At 63.0% G+C, this 22,250-nt stretch overlaps 2 protein-coding genes across 10 annotated transcripts; one reads left to right on the top strand and one right to left on the bottom strand.

Annotated features, from left to right (window-relative positions):
- Positions 1–1,125: 1,125 nt before the first annotated feature.
- On the top strand, positions 1,126–15,691 carry SSBP4 (single stranded DNA binding protein 4; the record flags this gene model as incomplete). Of its 4 annotated transcripts, XM_080824080.1 has the most annotated exons (18): positions 1,126–1,504; positions 7,604–7,676; positions 8,020–8,081; positions 8,172–8,256; positions 11,827–11,916; positions 12,415–12,480; positions 12,706–12,765; positions 12,851–12,920; positions 13,073–13,140; positions 13,227–13,294; positions 13,596–13,641; positions 13,745–13,780; positions 13,890–13,944; positions 14,036–14,106; positions 14,200–14,278; positions 14,697–14,725; positions 14,836–14,943; positions 15,315–15,691. In XM_080824080.1, the coding sequence occupies exons 1-18, from the start codon at positions 1,446–1,448 to the stop codon at positions 15,342–15,344; spliced, it is 1,155 nt and encodes a 384-aa protein (XP_080680206.1). In that variant the 5' UTR covers positions 1,126–1,445. The 4 variants fall into 4 exon arrangements, with proteins under 4 accessions (XP_080680206.1, XP_080680207.1, XP_080680204.1 ...); XM_080824081.1 differs by lacking the exon at positions 12,415–12,480 and having other exon boundaries at positions 1,151–1,504; XM_080824078.1 differs by lacking the exon at positions 15,315–15,691 and having other exon boundaries at positions 1,188–1,504; positions 14,836–15,045.
- Positions 15,671–22,068, bottom strand: ISYNA1 (inositol-3-phosphate synthase 1). 6 transcript variants are annotated; one of them, XM_080824010.1, is made up of 13 exons: positions 21,776–22,068; positions 20,684–20,796; positions 19,696–19,743; positions 18,884–19,012; positions 18,574–18,735; positions 18,130–18,262; positions 17,832–18,025; positions 17,443–17,592; positions 17,144–17,359; positions 16,847–17,011; positions 16,640–16,753; positions 16,349–16,566; positions 15,671–16,211 (listed from the first exon to the last, which is right to left on the bottom strand). In XM_080824010.1, the coding sequence occupies exons 1-13, from the start codon at positions 21,948–21,950 to the stop codon at positions 16,010–16,012; spliced, it is 2,019 nt and encodes a 672-aa protein (XP_080680136.1). In that variant the 5' UTR covers positions 21,951–22,068; the 3' UTR covers positions 15,671–16,009. The 6 variants fall into 6 exon arrangements, with proteins under 6 accessions (XP_080680136.1, XP_080680135.1, XP_080680137.1 ...); XM_080824009.1 differs by having other exon boundaries at positions 16,847–17,359; XM_080824011.1 differs by lacking the exon at positions 20,684–20,796 and having other exon boundaries at positions 16,847–17,359; positions 21,776–21,825.
- Between the last annotated feature and the right edge of the window lie 182 nt (positions 22,069–22,250).

Here is a 22,250-nt window from a genome sequence, read left to right as displayed (position 1 = left end):
AGGAAAAACGAACACCCGTGTGAAGTATTCACAGAGACATCCAGACCTGGAATCACAACTGGTCTGCCTCCCCAAACCTTGTTGCAGGCAGGTCCGGGGCAGAGGCGGCCACCCCTTCCAAGCACCCTTGCCCGGGGGCCCTTATCTCTGCGTCTGCCCCCCCATCTCACACCCTCTGGAGGGAGAAGGACCCCAGGAGGGGGAATGGATTCCTGACTCCTGCAGAGGGGCAATTAAAGGTGGGATGGGCCCCATTTACAGCAGCCAACACTAAAGTTGAGAAATGGCAGCAAGAAATGACCCAGTCGACAATCACCCAGTGGCTACTATTGACAGAGGGTGTGACTGTGGGGCCGTGCAGGGTGGCTCCCAGGGTGTGACCCAGGTATCCCCCCGTGTGGTTGTCTTTGTGTTGCATGTGTGTGTGTCCACAAGCCATGTGACTGTGACGCTGACTCATCTATGGCCCTGGGAGACCCCAGGTCTATGCGTGGAGCCCCGGGTAGGCTGCGACTGTGTTCTCCAGGGTGACCGTGTGGCCCAGGGTGACCGTAAGTAGCTGCATGGGCTCTTCCCACAGCTTGTCCGAAGCTGCAGCATAGCTCAGCTTCCGTGTGTCTCTGTGGCTGTGTCTATGTGAGTGGTGATGTGTGTTTTGTTGTTCTGATAGCCACTGTGTATACCTCTGTGTATCCGACAATGTGTCCCTGGGTGAGCTGTGTGTGTGGCGTTCCCTGTCAAGCTGCGTGGGGGTAGTTCTGCGGGGTGCTACCCCCTGTGACTGCCTATTACTTTATGGAACTCTCACCGGTTGTTCCAGGAGCTGTGTGGATCTAGGTGTGTAGTTCGGTGTTTTGAGGGTGTAGCTGCAACTGTGTGTGGCTGTGTTCCTGGGCGTACAATTTGGGGGGGCTGGTCCTATCTGAGGAGTGTGCGTGTATCCGTGATCGACTGTATCCTGCTGCGTGTCCCCAGGTGGCCGTCCCCACCCGTGCCTGCGTGTGAGTACCCGCCCCCCCTCCCGCGGCGGGCACTGCGCGTGCGCGCCCGGCCCACGGTCCCCACAGAGGGACCCATCCGCGCGCCCGCCATCGCCCCTTTAAGAGCGGCGCCCGCGGGCGGCAGGGAGGCGGCAGGCGGGGGCGCGCGCGGCGGGAGGAGGGGGCGCGCGCTTCCCGGAACAGCCCGCGCTGAGGGAAGAGAGGAAGAAAATAAAACCCGTGGCTGGAGCTGAAGCTGGAGCTGCCGCCGCTGCCGCCGCCGCCGCCGCCTTGGCCGTCTGGAGCTCCCCCGCGCGGACGATGCCCGCGGTGCTCGCGCGGGGTTCGGGGCGGTGAGGCCCGGGGCGCGGGGTAGCTATGGCGACCGCTAGCGCGGCCCGCGGTGCCGCCTGACAGGTGTGGGCCCCGGCGGCAGCGGCGGCGGCGGCGGCGGCTCCGAGCAGCATGTACGCCAAGGGGGGCAAGGGCTCGGCCGTGCCCTCCGACAGCCAGGCCCGCGAGAAGTGAGTCGGTGGGCCGGGGCCGCGGGAGCCGGGGGCGGGGCTCGGCGGTCGCGCAGCTTCCGTGGGCCCCAATGCCGGCGGGCACCGCGCGGGGCACGTGGGCGCGGGGGCAGGGCGTGCGGGGCCCGAGCGCGCTCGAGGGGTCGCGAGATTTGCGGGGGCGCGCGAGACCCGAGGGGCGCGAGATTTGAGGGGCGCGCGAGGCCCGAGGGGCTCGAGGGGTCGAGAGATATGTGGGAGCGTGCTGGATCGAAGGCATGTGAGGTGCTTGAGAGTTCGCGAGATTTGAGGGGGCGCGTGAGACTCCGGGGGGCGCGAGGGACCCCAGGAGTTGTGAGGTTTGGAGGGGGGCGGGGTGCACGAGAGCCGAGAGGTCGTGAGAGTTGAAGGGGCGCGGGAAGCCCCGAGGTTCGCGAGATCTGAGGGGGCGCGTGAATCCCGAGGGCTGCGGAGACCCGACCCGCTGGTGGGGTTGCGACATTGCGGGGGCGCGCGAGACTCGAGGGCGCAGGATTTGAGGGGGCGCGCGACCTCCCCGACCGTCGAGTCTTGGGTGCACTAGTTTGCGATCGCGCGTGCGCGCGAGGTCGCGCCCCGGAGCGGCATCTCCCGGTCTCCAGCGAAGTTACCGGGGCCGTGGATGGGGTGGGGTGGGGGTCTGACCAGTTGGGGACCGCTGCAGGTCGGGAAGGGCTTGCGCGAGGAGAAGGCGTGAGGGCTGGCGGCCCCAGCCCGGCGGTGGCGGCTGGGTGGGTCCCCTGGGGAGGCCACACGGCTCACAGTGGGAGGACTCTGGGATCTGCTGCAAAAACATCTCCTGCGGGGGCTAAAGGCCCCGTCGTGCCTGTTTTCCAGCCCCCTGGGTGGCCAGACCCGTCCTGTGCTTGTCCATTTCTTCGAGAGGGTCCCATCGAAGCCTTGGTTTGGAGATAGGGTTCTGCTGCTAAAGAAAGTTTAGAAAACACCAGATGGTCACATCCCATATTTCATCCGTGGGGGTGCCTGAGCCCTGGAGAGGAAGCGATCTGCTGAGGGAGGTCTCTGGGTCTGGGGCACGGGAGAGCTCTCAGAAGGCGGGAGCGGGGAGGGCACCCTGGAGAGGATGGCTGGTTGCTCTGAGCATCGGTTTCTGAAATACGGACAACGGGCTTGTAGGATTCTCACAAAGACAGGGGTGAGAGGCTGCAGGGAGCGCACCCCACACAGGCAGCCACCAGCGGAGCCACTTCCTGTCTCCAGGCCTCTGTTTCTTCCTCTGTGAAATGGGGGTGTGGGGAGCTTACACTGCTCAGGTCCTTAGCTCTGTGGTGCTGTTTTTCTCCGGGCTGGCAGTCCTGCCTCCTCCTGCCCTTCTTCCTTCTCGGGTCCCTGTCTTGGGCTCACTTCTTGCTTCTCATCTCAGCACTAGGTCTGGGACAGCCTGCCCCAGAAATGGACTGAGTACCTGCTGGGTGCGTGGATGGTGAATCCAATAATAAACTCTCCCAGCCTAAAGGGCAGCCTGGAGGGCACCTACCACCCAGGACTAACTAGCACTTGCATTTGGTCCGTGGTTTCCAGGCTTTTGAAATAAGAGGACGAAGGTCACAGGGTTAGTGGAAGTCCCCTTAGTCCCCTTTATATCCTTCCCCCTGTGGCCCCAGAGGTTCTGCCAATGTGAAGTCCTGCCAGGTAGGTTTAAATAGTTCTGTAAATGACAACCATGGTTGGTGTCTTGTGTTTTTTGCTGGGATTGGTTTTCAGAAGGGGTACCTGAGCACGGGTAGTTTGTTCCGCAGCCCAGCAGGTGAGGGAATCACCTTTTGTTTGCTCTGTCTCTTGCTGGGCTTCCAGGTGTGGCTGTGGGCATCCTTGTTTGGAGAGCAGATGAGCAAAAGGTTCTTGAGAAAGGAACCCCTGAACTGAGTCCTGGAGGCTAAGCAGAGCCAGGGGACACTGGGAAGCTTCCAAGGAAGGGCTTGAGAAGAGGGAAGGAACAGGAGGAGGAAGACAGAGGGCGAATTCGTGAGTGGGGGGTCATCACCCAGGCCACTGGCTGGGAGAAGGGGCAAGCATGGAGGCCGCCAGGCAGATGGTGAGGAGACACCCAAAGGCCTGGCCTTGAGGATAGCAGGGTGGAGGAGCTTGGGGAAAGAAATGCATGGGCTGGAGCGTCCCTCTGTTGGGAAGTGATACAAGGCCCTGAGTAGAGGGCGTCTCCCAGCCCCCAGGAGCAAGTCCAGAGGCTTTAAGCAGGAGAAGGACACTGTATTAGTGCTCAGAACCTCTGTTACCTGCCATAGTTCTTTATTTTTTTTTAAGATTTTATGTATTTATTTGACAGAGAGAGCACAAGCAGGCAGAGAGGCAGGCAGAGGGGAAGGGGGAGCCCTATGCAGGGCTCGATCCCAGGACCCTGAGATCATGACCTGAGCCGAAGGCAGAGGGTCAACCCACTGAGCCATCCAGGAGCCCCTGCCATAGTTCTTGCTCATTACAGTGGTGGGGCCACATTGTAGTCTCCAAGGCTCTAATGTCCCATTCTGTCACCTGAGCAACCCCGTGTGTATTTCTTCCTGTGAACACTTGGGGTCTGAGGGACACCCCCCCCCCCGCGTATCCTCTAGGTCACTCGTTCCTTCCATCCACCTGTCCTCTTGTCCTCTTACAGCAGAAGCCCCTCCCATGAGTGTGCTCTTTGTTCCCCAGGTCATTTGCCAACCTGGTTAGGGGTGGGAATGCCAGGATTTGGATTCAGAGCCCAGGCCCTTCCCCGCAACTGAGATCAGGGCCGGACGGGACACCTCAGGTGGGAGGCTCCTGCGTGGGGTCTCAAACAGCGTGGTCTAATGTCCAGGCTTCAAAAGTTTTCCCTCAAAACAAAACAGCTCACAATCCTTCCCTGAGACTCTATCCTGGTAAAAATGAGTACGAACACTTAAGAGAAACCAACAAACTTAAAATGTTTTCTGGCTTCTCTTTGCTTTGGGGATAAAACTCCAAATCCTTAACGTCAAAATACTAAGCTGACTTTTACTGCTGCTTACCAGACTGCCTGTGTCAATCCTGTCCTCACAGGAGGGAGTCCCCATGTTGGTTTGTTCATTCATCTGGGGTAGCTAGGGGCCCAAGAAGCCCCGGGCGCTGTTGTAAGTTCAGTCGTGAGCTAAAGAGACCAAGTCCCTGCCCTCCCAAAGCTGTTTCAGAAGGAGCTGCAGGCAGTGAGCAGAGACCTGTGTCAGAAGGGGATAAATAAGGTGGTTGGAGGGTGGATGGGGCAGGTGGAGGTAAGGTGTGACAGAGAAGACTGTGCCAGGTGACATTTGAACCACATAGGTCTCTAGGTGGAAGTGCCCCGGGTGGGGGAACACCCTGTGCAAAGGCCCTGGGGTGGGGTGGGGCCACTGTACGTGTGCTGGGGCATTGGAGGGACTGAAGGAGGAGTGCTATAGGGTGTGTATGTATGTGGAGACTCTAGAGGCTGGGGAGAGAGTAGCCCCTGGGGGAGCCCTGTTGAAATCCAAGCAAGAGGTGGTAGTGGCCTGGACCCAGTGTGGTAGAGAAGGCAAGAGGAGGGCTCCAAAGCAGAAGAGAGAGTGTTTTCCTTAAGTTTTTTCCCTACATTCAGTAAGTGCAGTGATCTCAGGGGGATGGCTGGGTGGATAGTCATGCACCCGTGTATCTTTTTGAGTCAAGGCCAAACTACCCAAGTCAGATGGGACAGGGGAGGTGGAAAAGGAGGAAGCTGGTGGGGAGCATGTTGAAGATGGCCCACTGTTGAAGCATGTTGAAGATGTCACGTGAACCCCAAGTTTGGGCAACTGCACAAAGATGTCATCAAAGCGGGAAAGGAGGCTACCCAGCTAGGGCCCAGGGTTGAGCTGGGGCAGGGCTAGTGGAGGGGGGAGGGGAGCAGGCAGGAGTGGGGTCCTGCATCCTGGGTCACATGCCACCCCTGAACAGTTGAGGGCAAAAGGGAGGTGTGGGAGGACCTGATGGCTGGCGGTGTTGAGTCCTTGGTGGATGGGATAGGAGCCTTCAGGAAGCTTTCTGAGCCAGAACGCCCAAAGGGCAGGACTGCAGTCTCCCTGTCCCTATCCCTACACCTGCCAGGCTTGATCCCCCCATCCCATCCTGCTCCCTTATCTCTGGGCATCTCACCCCCAAACTTTCCTGCTTCCTGTAGTGACCCCCAGAATGGGTGAGGGGCTGGCTGGATCTCTCCGCCAGCCTCTCTCCTTGCCCGGAGGGTGGGGGAGGGGGCGGGCAGGCCTGGGCTGGTTGGCTCTGCTTCAGCCCGTTGTTCCTTCACTGATGGACGCCGGGCCAGCAGATGCAGACCACTTGAAGGCTCAGGAAGCCTCTAAAAAGGAAGAGAATCCTAGCAGTGAGTTGGACAGCTAAACCTGGGGGCTATGGGGCCGGGGAGGCTGAGAGAGCGGTGTGATGATGTGGCCGAGTCAACAGCCGGTCTTGAGGAAGACCCACACTTGGAGCGGCAGGACCACCATGAGCCATGCCCCTCTGTGCCCTGTCCCCGTCGGTGGCTGTCACAGCTCATCTGGTGCGATGGGAGCTGGAGGGCACACCTTGCCCTGGGTCCACCCACCCCAGCCCCTCAAACATCTGCTTCTTGTCCTTCCCTAGCACGCACTACCTTCCCGCCTACCACAGAACTCATCAGGTAGCCTCCAGGGTTCAGGTGTCTGTAACGTATACTGCACACATGTGCTGGGCAAGTGTTGAATGAATGAAAACGGGTGGAGGAAGGAAGAGGATCCAGGGTAAGAGCAGGAGCAGTGGGGGGTGGGGGCGGGCAGGGAGCCGGGGCTGGGACAGAATGGCAAGAATGACCTCCGCAAGGTCTGAAGGGAGTTGAGGAAGTGGGGGGTGATCTGATGGGGAGCGGGGACGTGAGGACCAAGAAGCCTGGCTGGGAAGGTGGGAGAGAACAGGAACATGAGTCAAAGCAGGGTTATTTTAGGATGGGGCCCTCAGCCAGGGGAGGGTGGCCAACTGAGTGGGGAGGCGTCCTGGAAGGGCTTCTGGCTCAGGGCAGCCCTTGGGGAGCCCCCTGGTCTTGGATCTAGACCCTACCCTCTCAGCCTATGTGGGGCCTGGATGGACAGTAGGTTCCTGGGAGCACTGGGAAAGGCCAGGAGCTGTGGATGGTTGGGAAGTGGGTGATCCCAGGAGGCAGGAAGTTTTTCTGCTTGCTGGTGGGGAGGACTGATGGGGGAGGGGTGTCAGGGCCAAGGGTGTGGAGGCTCAGAAGATGGTGTAGAGGGCCCGGCATTCCTGTGTGGCCTGTGGAGGACCCTGCTGGTCGGAAGATGGCCTGTTCTGGGGGCAGGTAGCAGCCAGGCTGGTCCATACAGGAGTACTGGGTACTGTGTTTCCACAAGGCAGCGCCATGGCAGCCAAGTGGCACCGCCGGCCCCATGGCCCGTCACCTGCCCTCACTTGTCCACACTACCCCTGCGGCGCTGGTGGAGCTGGGTCATGGCCACCATGGGTAGATGGGCGCTGGACCTGAGAAAGAAAATGGGGTTATGGGGGCATCTGGAGGAGGAAGACCTCAGGTTAGAGGGCACCTTTCTTTCCATAGCAGAGAAAGCCAGAAGGAAATTAGGTGTTGAGCCCTGGCCACATGGCTTCAGGTACCCGCTGGGAGACCCCACCCAGGGTAGAATCTGGAGTGACGTCCAGGAGCCCTTTCTCCTGGCCAGATCGTCCTGGGATGAAGGCTGTTCTGGGGTCTCAACACTGGCAGGACAGGGCCAGGACTTGGCCCACAAGGGGATGTGGAACTGAGCAGAATGGGTGGCTTGCAAGTCAGGGATCGGGGACTGCAGGAGTCCTGCCTAGATGAAGGGCCTGCCAGCTGGGTGTTGATGGATGTGTAGGAGCTGGCAGGTCTGAGCACCTGATGAAGGCATCATGTCAGGGTGGGAGAGATGGCGGGGGCAGTTGGGGAACCAGTGAGGGGCAGTGAGTAAGGCTGAGGATGGTGTCACGAAAGGGCTCACCGAGGCCTCTCCCGGGGACCCTTGGGGAGGGGCTTGTGGGGCCGGCTGCAGGCCTCCGGAGAGCCTGAACTGGTCGGCACCCTGCCTGCAGGTTGGCGCTGTATGTGTACGAGTACCTGCTGCACGTCGGTGCCCAGAAGTCAGCCCAGACCTTTCTGTCCGAGGTAAGCCAGCCCTGCCAGGCAGAGCCCCCCAGGCGGGGTCCTTCCTTACTACCCATACCCTGGCGTCCTCTCCACCCGCTTCCACTGGGGCTCCAGTGGTAGGGTTGGGTTGCTCCTGTGTTGGCTCTGGGGACTGAGGGCTGGGGGGGTCGAGGCCTGTGGGCTGGGATCAGGGCATCTGTCTGGCCATCTGAGGATCTATGCCCACTTCTCTGCACCCTTGCTTGGGGTGGCTGGTTCCCCATTCCCCAGGCACCAGGCTGGGCTGGGGCTGCCTCACGTTGGAAGAGGTCAGGCGGGGCTGCGCAGCAGGCCCCCTCACCATCTTGCTTTTCCCCTGCAGATCCGATGGGAGAAGAACATTACGCTGGGCGAGCCCCCAGGCTTCCTGCATTCCTGGTGGTGGTGCGTGTGGGGCTGGTGGGGGGGGCGGAGGGGGAATGGGTGGGGACGCCTAGGGAAACCATCGTCGTCCCCCCTCCCTGCCGCCCACAGCGTGTTCTGGGACTTGTACTGTGCAGCACCTGACCGCAGAGAGGCGTGTGAGCACTCGAATGAGGCCAAGGCCTTCCAGGACTACGTGAGTCCCTGCCCCATGGACCTGGATCAGGGCTCTTGGGCATGGGCCAGTTTCAGGGCCTGGGGCTTTGGGGGCCTGCGTGGCCTGAGGCTGGCTGGGGTGGGCAGGTGGGTCTGGTGTTGGGGTTTAATCTGGGATCTTGGCCACTTCTAGGGCTTCCCTATGCCCTCAGTCTAGGATCACTCACGGGGTAGGGGAGGCTCCTTCCATTGCACCCAGCTCCTGAGGGTCCCTACTGCACCCCCCCACCTCCCTGACTCCAGCCCTACCTCACCTCCCCCTCATCTGAATCCCTTGGGAGCCCGGAGTAGGGAGCTTTGCCTCCCCATCTGCCCAGGGTGGGGGGTGTGTTTGTGTTGGGCGGTGGGCCCACCATGGCATAGCCCCTCCCACCCCAGCCTTTTTGAGCCCCTGGGGCAATGGGCTTGGCTAAGGGGCAGGGGCATCCTCCAGCAGTAGAGGCCCAGCACAGGCACACTTCATGACTTTGCTTGGTGATTGGGGCTGTTGACCCCAGTTTCCGTGCAGGTAGAGTGCGGGTCCAAGGCCTATCTGGAGAGGGGGGATAACATGAAAGGGCTGGTGGCATCTCGTCATGGGGAGCAGATGGCTGCCCCTTTCTTTATCCTCTTGGTCCTGGCTGTGGGGCTTGGCCACCTGGCTTCTCAGAGAAGTCTCCGGCTGGGCAGGAAGGGCTTGGGGCCTCCAGGCCCACTCAAGGGGGAAGCAGCAGCTCAGCTGGCGTCTAGGGGCGGTGCAGCTCTAGGCGAGTTCTCCCTTCTACACCCGCCCCCCCCCCTTGTGCACCCACTCTCCTACAGCTGCCGGCTTCACTGCCTGAGCAGTCCGCCCTGCTGTGCCCTCTCGGGCCTCCCAGGGCGTTGCCCATCCCGCCAACCAATCGCTCTGCAATTGGTCAAGGTCGTGCACCGCCTCCCCACAAAAAGTGCTTCCTCCCCCCACCCCGCAAGTGACGGCCTTTCTAGAGCTGGGGTGCAGTCCGCGAGGGGTAACCATCATGTCCGGAAGCCGCTCCGCACCTGTTGTACAATGTGCATGGGAGCCCGGGTCACACTGTTGGTCCCCACTGGGTTCCACTGCCCCTATGCGTCCCGCCCGCCCCCGCCCCCTTCCCCGTCCCTCTTCTGCCAGAATGGGGCTCCAGGGGTGTCTGGAGCTGTGTGTGTGCATGACTCCGCGTGGGCGCTCATTCCCAGTCGGGCCCTAGCCCCCTCCCAGCCTGCTGGTGCTCCCTTCCCTCCCCACCCCTACCGCGGCCTCTCCTCTGTCCCCGCCCCTAGCGGCCTCTCAGGGCCCCTCTGGGGAGGGCAGGAAGGCGGAGCACAGCGTTCTCCACTTCGGCGGGAGCGCGCTTCTGGGAGCGCGACGGTTACCATGGCAGCGGAGTGCGTCGGGGGAGATGGTGCGGGCACAGCGGGCGTGGTGGGGGGGAAGGGAGCGCCCCGGCCCCGGGTGACGGGTTCCCTGTAGCTGCGGGCGCACATCCTGCCGGGCCTCTGCTCTAACCTGGGGGGAGTTCCGTGCTTGCCTCCCCTGCACGGTCGGGGCCCCCTGAGTGGGGGCTCAGTTCACCCCTCCCGGCAGCCGACTGCGGCGTCTCCAGGAAACGCTAGCGCGCCCAGCCCATCGTCATAGCAACGTGGGATGGGCCAGGGCGTTTCCGGGTGGATGATTGACGTGGGGGCGTCTAGCTCAGGCCACTCGCCAGTGAAGGTGGGCCCTGTATTAACCTTTCTGGGCCTAGAGTTGGGGAGCCGCAGTGGGTGAGGGGTGCCCCATCTTCTCCCTGCCCCCACACCTCGTTGGCAGCCCAGAGAGCGGCCGCCCCCCCCCCCTCCTGACCAGGAAATGCTTTGGCGCCTGCTGTGGCTTGAAAGGTGGGACTGCTCTCCCACCCTCTCTGTGGGGTAGGTTGGGGGGAGTTGACAGACCAAAGGCTCAGAAGTGCCTCCTTCGGCCACTGAGGCAGGCGCCTTGGAGAATACAGTAGTCGCTCCAGCTGTCAGGCTGTGTGTGTCCGTGGGGGGATGGGTGGAGGCAGGGGGGACCTGGCAGTTTGGAGGGTGTGAGAGCTTTATCCCCCCACTCCTAGGGTCTCTTGGGCTTTCAAAAGGTTGGTGGTGGGTCCTGGGATTGTTTTTAGTCACCATAGGCCGGGAAGGCATGTCTCCCGCCCCCCCCCCCCCAGCTTGGGACCTGGGTAGGAGACCTTTGGAGGTTGATCTTTGAGAAGGGGCAGGAAGTGGGGGGGGGCAGCTTGCAATACTGCATGTCTCCAGGGGTCCTGCTCTGACCCAGCCAAGGGGCCCTCTCCCTGCTTCTGTGGAGCAGGAAATGCTGTGTGACTGTGGGCAAAATGCTTCACTTCTCTGAGCCGAAGTGGCTGCAGTTTTACAAATCCCTGAGCATCCCCACGTGATGGCTTGTGTCAGTCCCGGGAAGAGCTGTGCCCCAGGCAGACCGTACCCTCCCTCTCAGATCCCGTTGGGGGTGGAGTGGGTGCAGATGATCCAGACAGGCAGGAGTGGAGGGGCCCCCACAGAAGTACTATCTTTACTCAGTCCTTGCAGAGTCCTCCTTCCCTGTCCTTTAACGTGTTCCCTCTACCCTGTAGACTAGGCCTCCATTTCCCTCCTCCCTCCTCTGTTCCCAAAGGCAGACAAGCCTGGGACTTGGAACCTACCAGAGGAAGTGGCCTGTCAGCCTGTCCCCCTGCCAGCTCTGGCCTGCCACCAGCATCTCCACCCTTGGCTGACATGGGAACTCCCCTGTCTAGCACCCGGTCTTCTCCCCTCCTCCAACTGAAGAGAGGTCTGGAGCCTGGACACCCCCCCCCCCCGTAGTCCTGCTCTTCCTCCCCTCCTTACTGGAGGGGGGAGTGCTCTGCCCCACAGCTCCCTGGCGGAGCCCTCTGGGAGGGAGGTTCACCTTGAAGCTGCCAGTTGATTTCTGTTTATTTGGGTGTCTTGGGCAGAGCTGGGAGTCCAGCTAGTCTGTCTTCCCAGCCAGGAGAACCTGGGGCGTGTGGGGCTGGGGCTAGAGTCAGGGACGACGCGCCCACTAGTCTGAGGTGAAATTCCGATGGGAAGAGCGAGCCGTGCCAGATGGGGAGGCACGTGCCCACGGGGGTCCTGGGTCTTTGGCATCTTCAGACCCCCAGAATCCTCAGGCTTGGGACTGACTCCTTAGGAGCCAGGATCCCCAGGTCTCTGGCCTCCTCCCTGGGCTGTGGGCGGCGTCAGGCAGGGCCCCAACCACTGCCAGTGTCTTGGGTGCTGCAAAAAGGCAAAGCCTGTGTCCACAGGGCACGTTTGAAGACAAATGAGCAGCCCTGAGTCAGGGCAGCTGAAACCAGGCTGGGGACAGGGGCAGCGGCTCCTCCTTCATGTAGAGAACCCTCCAGGCGTCCTCACACCCTCACCGGGGTGGAGGTGGAGGATCCCACGGCCCAGGCTCCTTGTTCTGCAGAGTGGGCTGTTTGCAGATAGGAGGGGGCACTCAGCAGGTAGTCACGAGAGCTAGTTCTCCTGGTCTTCCTCACCCCTGCAGAGTGCTGTAGCAGCCCCCAGTCCTGTGATGGGGAGCATGGCCCCCAACGATGCGATGGCAGCAGGCCCCATGGCCCCCGGCTTCTTCCAGGTACAGCCGGGGCCGGTGCCCCTTGTTCTCCAACTCGAGTGGGCATGTGTTGGAGGGTGAAGGCATGGGCCGTGATGGTGGTGGCGGGGTTGGGGGGGTCTTACAGGGAGAGGCCTGGGCCGGCCGCAGGTGGGTCAGGGGCTTTCCAGGAGGTGGGTATTTGTGTGGTGGCTTTGGTGGCAAGGGCAGGGGTGGGACCGTTTGGGCTGGGCCCCAAGGCAGGAGAGGGTGGCATCTCTGTGAGGTTAGCCGGTGCGGGCCTGGTTGCTAAGGGCCTCAGAGCATGGCTCTCTGAGCCATGGGTCTTGCCTGTGACTGTTCCCTTAGGGCCCCTCACTCCAAACCCCGTCTTCCCCTCCGGGGAACGCTGGGCTGGCCCACCCTCCCACCTCCATGGCATCCCCTCACCCTCCCTGGCCAGGCTCAGTAGGGCCACAGAAAACAGTGAAGCTTCAGTGGACCTCGCTCCTCCCAACCCACCTGGTTCTGTCCTCCTAGGGCCCCCCCGGCTCCCAGCAGCCCCCCCACAACCCCAACGCCCCCATGATGGGGCCTCATGTTCAGGTAAGGACCTGTGATGCCCCGCCCCTTTGCACACGCACATCCCAGCAGATGGAGCCCCCAGCCCCACTGCACTCATGCACCGGGCACTGGCTGGCTCTGGTTTGCTGGCTGGTCCTGGAGGAGGGGGGCTGTCCAGGCTGGGGGCCCGGGCGGCTGCAGGAATGGGGTAGCTTTGGGGGGTGAGCGGGCGGTGGGAGGTGCTGATCCCCGGCCCACCTCTTCCAGCCCTTCATGTCACCGCGGTTCCCAGGGGGCCCCCGGCCCACCCTGCGGATGCCGAGTCAGGTGAGAGAGGGATGAGGGGAGGGGGGGCAGGAGTTGGGCCAGCGTGGGGGTACCCACGCTCAGTGCTGTAACACCCCCTCTGCAGCCTCCTGTGGGGCTCCCCGGCTCCCAGCCCCTCCTCCCTGGCACCATGGAACCCTCCCCGCGTGCTCAGGGTGAGTAGGGAAGCTCCCGCTGCTGCCACCCTCAGCTCCAAGTTCCTTGTCCCTGCTGTCTCCTGGTGCAGAACCACCCCCCTCCAGTGCATGTTCACACTGGAGAGTATTCCTGGCCTGAGCCCCCTTCCTCCTGCCTCCCTCCCCCCCAGGGCATCCTAGCCTGGGCCCGATGCAGAGAGTGACACCTCCACGGGGCATGGCCAGCATTGGACCCCAGGTAAGGGCTGGGCCAGGAGAGAGGGTGCACTTCCGGGGCTTCCCCCGACATCTTGGCCTGCACTCACCATGCTTTTGCCTTCCCAGAGCTACGGAGGTGGCATGCGGCCCCCACCCAACTCCCTCGCCGGCCCAGGCCTGCCCACCATGAACATGTAAGGCCACCACCCAGCTTCGTGGGCTGACTCTGCTGGGGCATACTCAGTCTGCACAACCGCTCTGGTGGTTTACTCTGTATTGGGGGGAAACTGAGGCCCAAAGGCCCCAGTGAGTGATAGGATGGGATTCGGAGGCTGACTGGAATCTATCCCTGGGTACCAACTCTCAGCCAACATGGGTTGCTCTGCGGCCCTGTTTGGGGGCCCGTGGGGCAGAGTGGGGGAGGTCACGAAGTGTGTAGTGGGGGGCTGTGTACCACCTGGCCTCACCCTGGGGTCCACCCACTGTGTCTTCTAGGGGCCCTGGAGTGCGAGGCCCCTGGGCCAGCCCCAGTGGAAACTCGGTGAGAGGCGGGCTGGCAGCCCAGGGAGGGTGGTGGGTGGATGAGCAGGTGAGCGGTGTGGGGGTACAGAGGGGCAACTTGTCATGGCTGCCCTTCTCCCCAGATTCCCTATTCCTCCTCCTCCCCCGGCAGCTACACGGTGAGTGACTGAGTGGCGCAGTGGCTGGGTCACTGGAACCAGGGGGCCAGGGTGGTGGTTGGCAGATGGGGGGGGGTCTTTCTCACCTTCTGTCTCCTTCATTGTGCAGGGACCCCCAGGAGGAGGTGGGCCCCCTGGAACACCCATCATGCCCAGCCCTGGAGGTACTGCAGCCTGGGCGGGGTACAGGGAGGGGTGTGTGTTCCTGGAGAAGTCCTCGCAGCCCTTCCCCTTACGCCCTGATATCTTCCCCAGACTCCACCAACTCCAGCGAGAACATGTACACTATCATGAACCCCATTGGGCCAGGCGCCGGCAGGGCTAATGTGAGTTGGGGGGGTTCCAGGGTGGGTGTTAGGCAGGCGGCGGCCCCGCCGGGGATTTGATGGCCCTAGTCCCACGCTGCCCCCCGCCCGCAGTTCCCGCTCGGCCCTGGTCCGGAGGGCCCCATGGCGGCCATGAGTGCGATGGAGCCTCACCACGTGAACGGATCCCTGGGTGAGTGGGCGTTGAGACGAGACACACACCTCACTCCCCACCCCCTCTACTTCGCGAGCCTTCTGCGCCCCCTGGCGGTTGCTCCCGCCCCCTCTCCCTCGTTTCTCTGCCGGCATCCCGGTTGCGCCCCAAGTCCACTGGCAGGGGCTGCGAGGGGGGAAGTGGTGGAAGGTGTGCGGGGGGGGGGGGGGTGGGGAGTTCCAGCAACTAAACCAAGAGTGCCATCACCGGCCCCCGTCCGAACCCTCCATCCGGGACCCCCAGCGGGGTCCCAGCGGGTTGGGCCCAGGGACGGAGGTAGGGCCATGCGTCAAGTTCAGGAAGGGGTTAGTTGACCCTGGGCTGGGGAGAGCGGGAGATTGGTGCTGGCCTGGCACAGGCACATCTGAGCCACGGTCCGCGGTCTGTCGGTCCACAGGCTCGGGCGATATGGACGGGTTGCCGAAGGTGAGGGGCCGCGCTCCTGCGTGGGGGCGGGACCTGGGACTCCCTGGGTGCGGGGATGTGGGCTGGGTCAGAGCGATGGGCAGGGCCCGGCTGACCGTGGCCGCCCCCAGAGCTCCCCCGGCGCCGTGGCGGGCCTGAGCAACGCCCCGGGCACCCCGCGGGACGACGGCGAGATGGCGGCTGCCGGGACCTTCCTGCACCCGTTCCCGAGCGAAAGCGTAAGCGACTGCGTCGACTCCCCCCCCGCGGCGGCGTCGGGCCGGAGGGGCCTGGCGGGCAGGCCCCGGCGGGGCGGCCGGGGGGCAAGAGCAAGACCGTGACCGCGGCGGGCCAGGTGGGGGGGCGGCCGCGGCATCCTTCCCCTCCCCTCTCTTTCCCTCCCCCACTCCCGCCCTAATCTCACCGGCCCTCCCCCCTGTCCCCACCCCATCCTGGGACCCGCAACCCCAGGGCGGTCTCCCCACGCATCGCCACTTCTCTCCTCCCCTTCCTCCGCCCCGCCCCGTCCCCCATTCTCCCCGGGGGGCGGGTCCCAGCATAGGCCAGAGCTGAGCCCGCCTCCGCGCGCCACCCCCTCGTCTCTCCGCAGTACTCGCCCGGGATGACCATGAGCGTGTGATGGGGCAGCAGCCCCTTGCCCACTGCCGGCCTCGGCTTCTGCCCAGTGCCCCTGCCTGGGACCAAGGTCCGGGGCTGGGGCAGTCTGCTGGGTGAGGGTCTGAGGTCACACCTCGGGCGACTGTACTCCATCCAGTTCAAGGATTGGACAGCCTGGGAGGCCCCACACGAAGGACTCTCATTTTATAAAAAACAAAACAAAACGCAAGGACCTCAGAGACGTTCTTTCCTGTATAGGCCCTTCTCGCCATTTCTATTTTGTCCCCGGGGGCTCCTTGGGGACCTCCTTTCCCCTGGACGGCAGGGGTGGGCCCCACCAATAAATGTAACTTGGTTTTGGTTTTTGGTATCTGGTCTTCAGATTTCTTCGCTGTGGCTTGTGGCCACGTCCTCCCATCAGGGGTTAGGCAGAGGCCTCAGGGTTCTATAAGTTTCAAGAGCTGGGGTGTCAGTTTGGGAAGGGTAGGTAGGAGTCTACCATGAGAAAGATGGGAGATGGGGCTGGAGTTGGGGGGTGGCTAGGTTTAGGTCGCAGGCACTGAGAACCCACAGATGATGCTGTGGCCGAGAGTGGTACTGGCTTTATTGTCTTCAGGGGTCTTGGAAGGGTTGGGTCCTGAGGGGGCAGTGGGGCAAGAGTTTTGGGGGAGAAGGATGGCCATGGCCTTAAGTGGTGGGCATCTGGGGTGCCTCAGCCTGTGAGAGCCCATTGGCATCACCCGTACAGCCATTGGGGGCAGTGGGCGCTGCTCCTCTCTTGCAAGGCACAGGGCAGGTGGCTACCGCAGGCCCCACTCGCTTGAGGCCGGGGCGCTCCATCTTGTGCTCCAGAAGCATGTGGTTTTGCGGCGGGAGCCCCACACAGGCCCTGGGGGAAAGGTCAGGACTGAGTGGGGCTGGACTCTGAGGCCGGGGGCTCCACAGCCTCCAGGCCCTCCAGTCCCCGTGCCGAGGCGGCCAGCGGACGTGCGGGCCTCCGATGGGGACCCCAAAGCCGAGGCCCACCTGAGGATATTCTCGATGCAGCTGCGCTGGCGGAAGAGCGCGTTCACCACCGGGCTGCCGGGTGGCACCAGTGGCGCCTTGAACAGGAAGCTGAGCAGCGACAGCACCGAGTGGAAGCCCTGCGGCTCTGGGTCGGCGTCCGTGCAGAAGCTCACACGCTGGCACAGCTCGGTCAGCAGCACCAGGTCGAGCATGATGGGCGCCGCCAAGAGGGAGTCCTGCGGGGCCGGCAGGTCAGGAGGTGGGCGGGGCCGGCAGGCGGCCCCACTCCCGCCCCGGCGGGCCCCGCACCTCGCACGTGTTGTGCAGCACCAGAGTGTTGGTGCCGCCCAGCATCAGCTCCGAGGTGTACTCGTCCAGTGCGCGCTTGCTGTCGCCCACGTACGGCACGTACTTGATGACCACCTGGGGGACAGCACAGGTCACGGGGGCCCTGCCCTGCTTCGCCAGGGGCTTCCCCCCTGCCCCCGGTCCCCCAGCGGCCTACGGCCCACGCACGCAGTGGTCGGGCTCCTCCCCGGGCGCGTAGAGCACCGGGTTGCTCTGCACCATGTCGTCCACCACGCTGCTCTTGGACACCTCCTTGGAGCGGAACTGTGGTGGCGCCGACAGGTTCTGCCCGTCATTGTTGCCCAGGTGGTTGTAGCTCACGATGGACATGGTCTGTGGGAACAAGGGGCCCCGCGGCAGCTGCAGGCCCCAGGGCACAAAAGCCCCGCGGCCACAAGCCTGGTGCTTGGGGTCCAGCCCAGCCCCTTCCCGCTCCTGAGCTATGCACCCCCCAGGCCCACGCACCTTGAGGCCAGAGCCGATAAGAAAGTCCACGAGGACGGACTTGACCTTGGTCTGGCCTGACTTGAAGTCGTCACCACCCACGAAGACACGTCGTTGCCGGGCGAGCTCAAGCGCCCCGGGCACCAGTGTGTTCTGTGGGGACCCATTGAGGAAGGCGCAGCCCTCCAAGATGCTAGCCACAGCGAAGAGAGTGGAGGGCGACACCTCCAGGCCCAGCTGTGGACACAGGTGGGGAATCAGCAGGGAGGGATCCTTTGGGACGTGTCCTGACCCCTCTCTCCAACCCTGGATGCACCCACCTGGATGGTCTGCAGCAGGTTCTCAGCGGTGTCATTGAGGCCTGGGACAACTTCACAGAAGCGCTCAGTGTTCGCCGTCCACAGCACGATGACCTTATCTAGCCCAGCGCTGGACCGGAAGTCACGGATGTCCCTACGGATCTGCTCAAGCTGGGTGGGGAGGGAAAGGGATTGTACAGGCCCCTTGACCCGGGGAGGTCTGGGCTACTCAGTTCCCCAAGTACAAAGTGAGGTCTGGAACCTCAGAATGGGACCGAGGAGACAAAAGGCCAATAAGGGGTGAGGGGCGTGGAAGGGGTGGGAAGGGGAGGGGTGGTGGGTGGTAACTCAAGCTCAAAAGGCAAGAGCAACAAGTGGCAAGGGATACAGGGCTTGGGGCGGGGCCACACCTGCTGTGCGCGCGTGCCCAGTATGAGGTTGTCAGCACGCACACTCTGGTTAGATGCGATGAACTCGGGGATGTAGACAGAAGGCCGCGGGCGCAGGGCCTCCAAGTGCGGCCACAGTTGCTCCTGCAGCCCCCAATCCAGTACCTGCGCGCGCCGCATAGCTTCAGCCAAATTCAGCGACGATATGTCCCAGCCTGGGGCGGGGGGACGACACACCCCCAAGCTCAGCCCAACTCCGAACGTGGACCCCTCCAGGCCCCGCCTCCCACCCCAGCCCCCTGCCTAGGGCCCCGCCCACCGTCGAACACGAGGTCGTCGGGTGCCACCATGGGCAGCAGTGAGCTGAAGGGCACGAACACCTCCTGGCCCTCGGCGTCCAAGCCCAGGCTAACGGTGCCCGCCTGCGTCAGCGAGCCGTAGTAGTTGGCCTCCTGGGGGGCGGCAGGCGGGGCGGAGTGAGGTGGGGCGTGGCGTGAGCCACCAGCCCCCACGGCCCCACCCAGCACCCTCAAGCTCCGCCTTTCTTCTGGGCGCCTCAGCTCAGGGCTCCGAGCCAAGGCAGAAGCCGCTCCCCCTTTGGAAGACACCCCACACACACACCCGGGACAGCACGCGGGCACTTTAGGCTCGGTCCCCTTTAGGCTCTGTCCCCGGAGGGTCGCCTCCTTCGTAGAGATCCGCCCCCTAAAGGCCCTTCCCCCTCCTGCAGGGACTTCGGACCGAGCCCCACCCGACCCCCCACCTTGCGGCCGGTGCGCGTGGGCCAGGAGAGGCGCAGTCGGTTGGCCAGCACGGCTGCGGTGAGCGTGGAGCCGTTGTTCCCGCCCCAGCCGACGAGCATGACCCCAAGCCGGGGCACCTGCCGGGCGGTCCGAAAGGTGAAGCGCGTGGACGTGGGGTATACCTAGGGGCGGGCGGCGCGGTGAGTCTGCGGTCACAGGCCCTTCCTCCCTCACTATCGGAGCAGAGTCTTCGACGTTGGGTAATTCCCGTCCCCTCCCGGCTCCCTGGTTCCCCCAGCTCCCACCCTCCAGCCCGGGTCCCTTGCCTACCTTGAGGACGCTGCCCTCGCGGCTGACGCACGCTGTCCGGTACTCGTACTGAGCCTCGATGGTATCGGGACCGTAGACCACGTCGGGGCTCTCGACCACGAAATCGGCTGTGGCCTCCATCGCGGAGAGCTAGGGGCGCAGGGTGGGCAGAAGGTCAGCGGGGACACGAGAGCCAGCAGACCGAGTCGACCGCGGTCCCCAGAGAGCCCGCACCACGCCCCGGAGCCGCACTCACCGGTGCAGAGTCAACTCGGACAGTGGCGGTCGGCAAGGGCTCGGGGCGCGCGAACTCCAGAGAAAAGAGCCGCAGCCCCGCCCACGCCCCGCCCCTCACCCCACCCGCGCCAAGGAGGAGGGGCGCACGGGGAGGAGGGGCGCGACCGCCCTAGCACTCGGAGGTCTCGGGTTCAAGGCCCCGCAGGCCCGAGCCATCCCTGCCCTTGGGTTCCCGCCCCACAGGGTGCGGCGGGACATCCACGTGGGCTACAGACCCCGGCCATCCGCATCGGGCGCGTGGATTCGCTTAGCATCACAGCCAATTAGGGCGCGCGGCCACTTTTCCTCATTTTACAAAAGAGAACATTAGGGCTGCGAGAGAGCGGCAGGCCCAGCCACCAGGCAGGAGGTGGGGCTGGGCATCTGGGTCCGAGCTGCTGCTGTGGAAGCTAGGGCCAAAGGCTGAGCTGGGGCTTAGAGCCCACAGCCAGGCCGCCTCCGCCTCCCCTTTCCTGAGCTGTACTACCCACCAGGCACTCCTGACCCAGCTCACACGGTGTGTTGTAGGGGGCCCTGCGAGGCCTCAGTTTCCCTACCTGTAGCAGGAGGGCTTGGCGGAGCCAGGCTGGAGGGGCCAGTGTTCCCTGAGGAGAGGAGGGGAAGGGGGGAGGGGACAGGACCAAGGAGGTCAGCTGGGGAGGAGCGAGGCACGCACAGCACTGCGCCCCCCTAGCACCCAGTGATAAGGGAGCGTGGGAACCCGGCGGGCGGGCGGGGGCGGCTCCCCCAGGAACTTTCCAAAACAAGCAGCCTCCTCCGGCTGGAAAGTTTCCACCACTGGAGCTGACCCAAAAGGTGGATAGTTGGGAACACTCGCAGGAAACATGGTCAGGGCCTGGCCTTGGGGGTTGGGGGCTCCGAGCTTCAACCTCAAGGGACTCCAGTGTGGGGGAGCCGGAAGTAAACTGGGGCACCCCAAGCTAGAGGCAACTTGGAAGTTGGGTCTGGCAGGGCAAGCTGCCTGGGAGAGGTGATTGCTGGAAGGGGTCTTGAGACACGACAGGTCTTTTATCAAGATACATGAAGAGGGGTGCCTGGGTGGCTCAGTGAGTTAAAGCCTCTGCCTTCGGCTCGGGTCATGATCCCAGGGTCCTGGGATCGAGCCCCGCGTCGGGCTCTCTGCTCAGCAGGGAGCCTGTTTCCTCCTCTCTCTGCCTGCCTCTCTGCCTACTTGTGATCTCTCTCTGTCAAATAAATAAATAAATAATCTTTAAAAAAAAAAAAAAAGATACATGAAGAACTGCCCATGCAAAAACCTGCGGGGAGTGGGTTTAGGGGCAGGTGAAAAGGTGGCCAGGTGGGATGGGGAGAGCAGCAGTCTGGGGACTAAGGCCCACCCTCAAGGCTGGGGACAGGGAATACTGTGTAATAAGTATTTGAGTCTTGTCTCTGGTTTCTGGCTGGAGATGGAGTGCAACAGCCAAAGGCTGGTGATTTCATCATACCTACATATATGGAACCTCCATAAAAACCCCAACACCACATGGGTTGAGCGAACATAGGAAATGTGGGAGGGGGGCACACCTGGAGAAGGGCATGGGTGCCCAGTGCCATTCCCCACACCCTGCCTTCAGCATCTGCCTCCTGTTTGGCGGCTGGAAGTGTTCTCCTGAGTGCTGTGAGCCATTCGAGCAAACCTAGGAGGGAGCCGTGGGAACACTTGATTCATAACCAGTGGCCAGAGACTTGTGGCAGGTGCCTGGAGTAGGGGACGGTCTCATGGAACTGAGCCCTTAACCTGCAGGCTCTGCTATCAGCTCCAAGAACTGAAATCCAGTCGGTGCCTGCCGTCTGGAAGGCGCTTGTGCCTCCAAGGGCCAGGTGACCTGGGAATGTGCAGAGACTGGAAAGGCCCCAAGACCCAGGCCTGGGGAGCCCCAGCACTCACTGGGCAGCCTGTGGGAGGTGCTGGAAGGAGGGCGAGGACAGAGCAGTCAGTTGGGCACTGGACAGTGATTGCAGGGACTGCTTGGGTGTGTGACACGGGGGTAATGTGCTCCTTGGGAGGGACTGGGGAATCCGTGTTCCCACCATAACACAGGCTACTGAGGGCAGGGGCAGGGCTATCTCCACCAAGTACCAGTGCCCATGCAGAGCCTAGCATACAGAAGGGGCCATGGGATCAGAGTGCTGGGGGCACCTCCTGCAGCTGAGGCGCACTCAGGGCGTGATGGCCATGATGCCTCTGGGCAGCGTTGAGGGGCTGCAGGGGAGTCCAGTGAAGGACCTGGGGAGCACGTGGCCACAGCAAAGCTAAGGCATGACAGGGTTCAAAGAAGCAGACATTGGCCCTGGACCCTGGACCGCGGGGATAGAGATGTTATCCCCTGAAAGGACAGGATGGCCAGGCTGCCCAGGGAGCAGGGTACACTCTGCCCCACGGGCCCTCCTGACCTTGTCTCCTGCGCCCCTTGGATTCCCAGGCCACCTTAGAACTCGGGCCAAGGCTGGAGCCAGCGGGGCTGTCCAGAAGCCTAAGGCCCAGAGCCCCTGACCCCTGGACCCCTTTCATCCCAGGCTTATTATTCTTTGTCTGTTCTTCCTTTCTAAAATAAACACCCACCCCCAGCCCGTCCTTCAAAAGCAGGACCCTGACCCCTGCTTTCATCTCCTCACCTGGAGCATGGGACAAGGACAGCCATCCCTGCTGGCATTCTGGGCCTGGGGGATCCCACTGGGCCTTGGCATCCCCATCCCCATCATGGGCACAGGGGCAGCCCCTGCGAGCCGGCCTGGTGGGAAGAAACAATAAAACAGTGCCATCACTGCCCTTTCCCCAGCCGCAGGTCATTTCCCCCCAAGGAAGGGCACTCCCCTGGCCCCATGTGTCCCTACTGCTCCTGGGGGCTGTGGCACTTTGGAAGGCCCCTGCTGGACCTGGTCTACCCTGTACACACCTGAGGAGACAGCCCTACTCCTATACCCACCATGGCTCCCCACTATCCCCATAGCTCATCTTCATCCTTTCCTACCTATGACCAGGCAGTTTGACCTCATGCCTCGCACTAGCAGGGCCCATCAGTCTCGGCTAGTCTCCACCTGCCCGCCTCCCTGCCTCCCACCCTACCCCCCACCTCATACCTGCTCAACA

This window comes from Martes martes (genome assembly GCF_963455335.1).
Source record: "Martes martes genome assembly, chromosome: 1".
Taxonomy (NCBI): domain Eukaryota; kingdom Metazoa; phylum Chordata; class Mammalia; order Carnivora; family Mustelidae; genus Martes; species Martes martes.
Note: the sequence above shows the minus strand (reverse complement) of the source record. Positions and strands in the feature narration are given on the sequence as shown.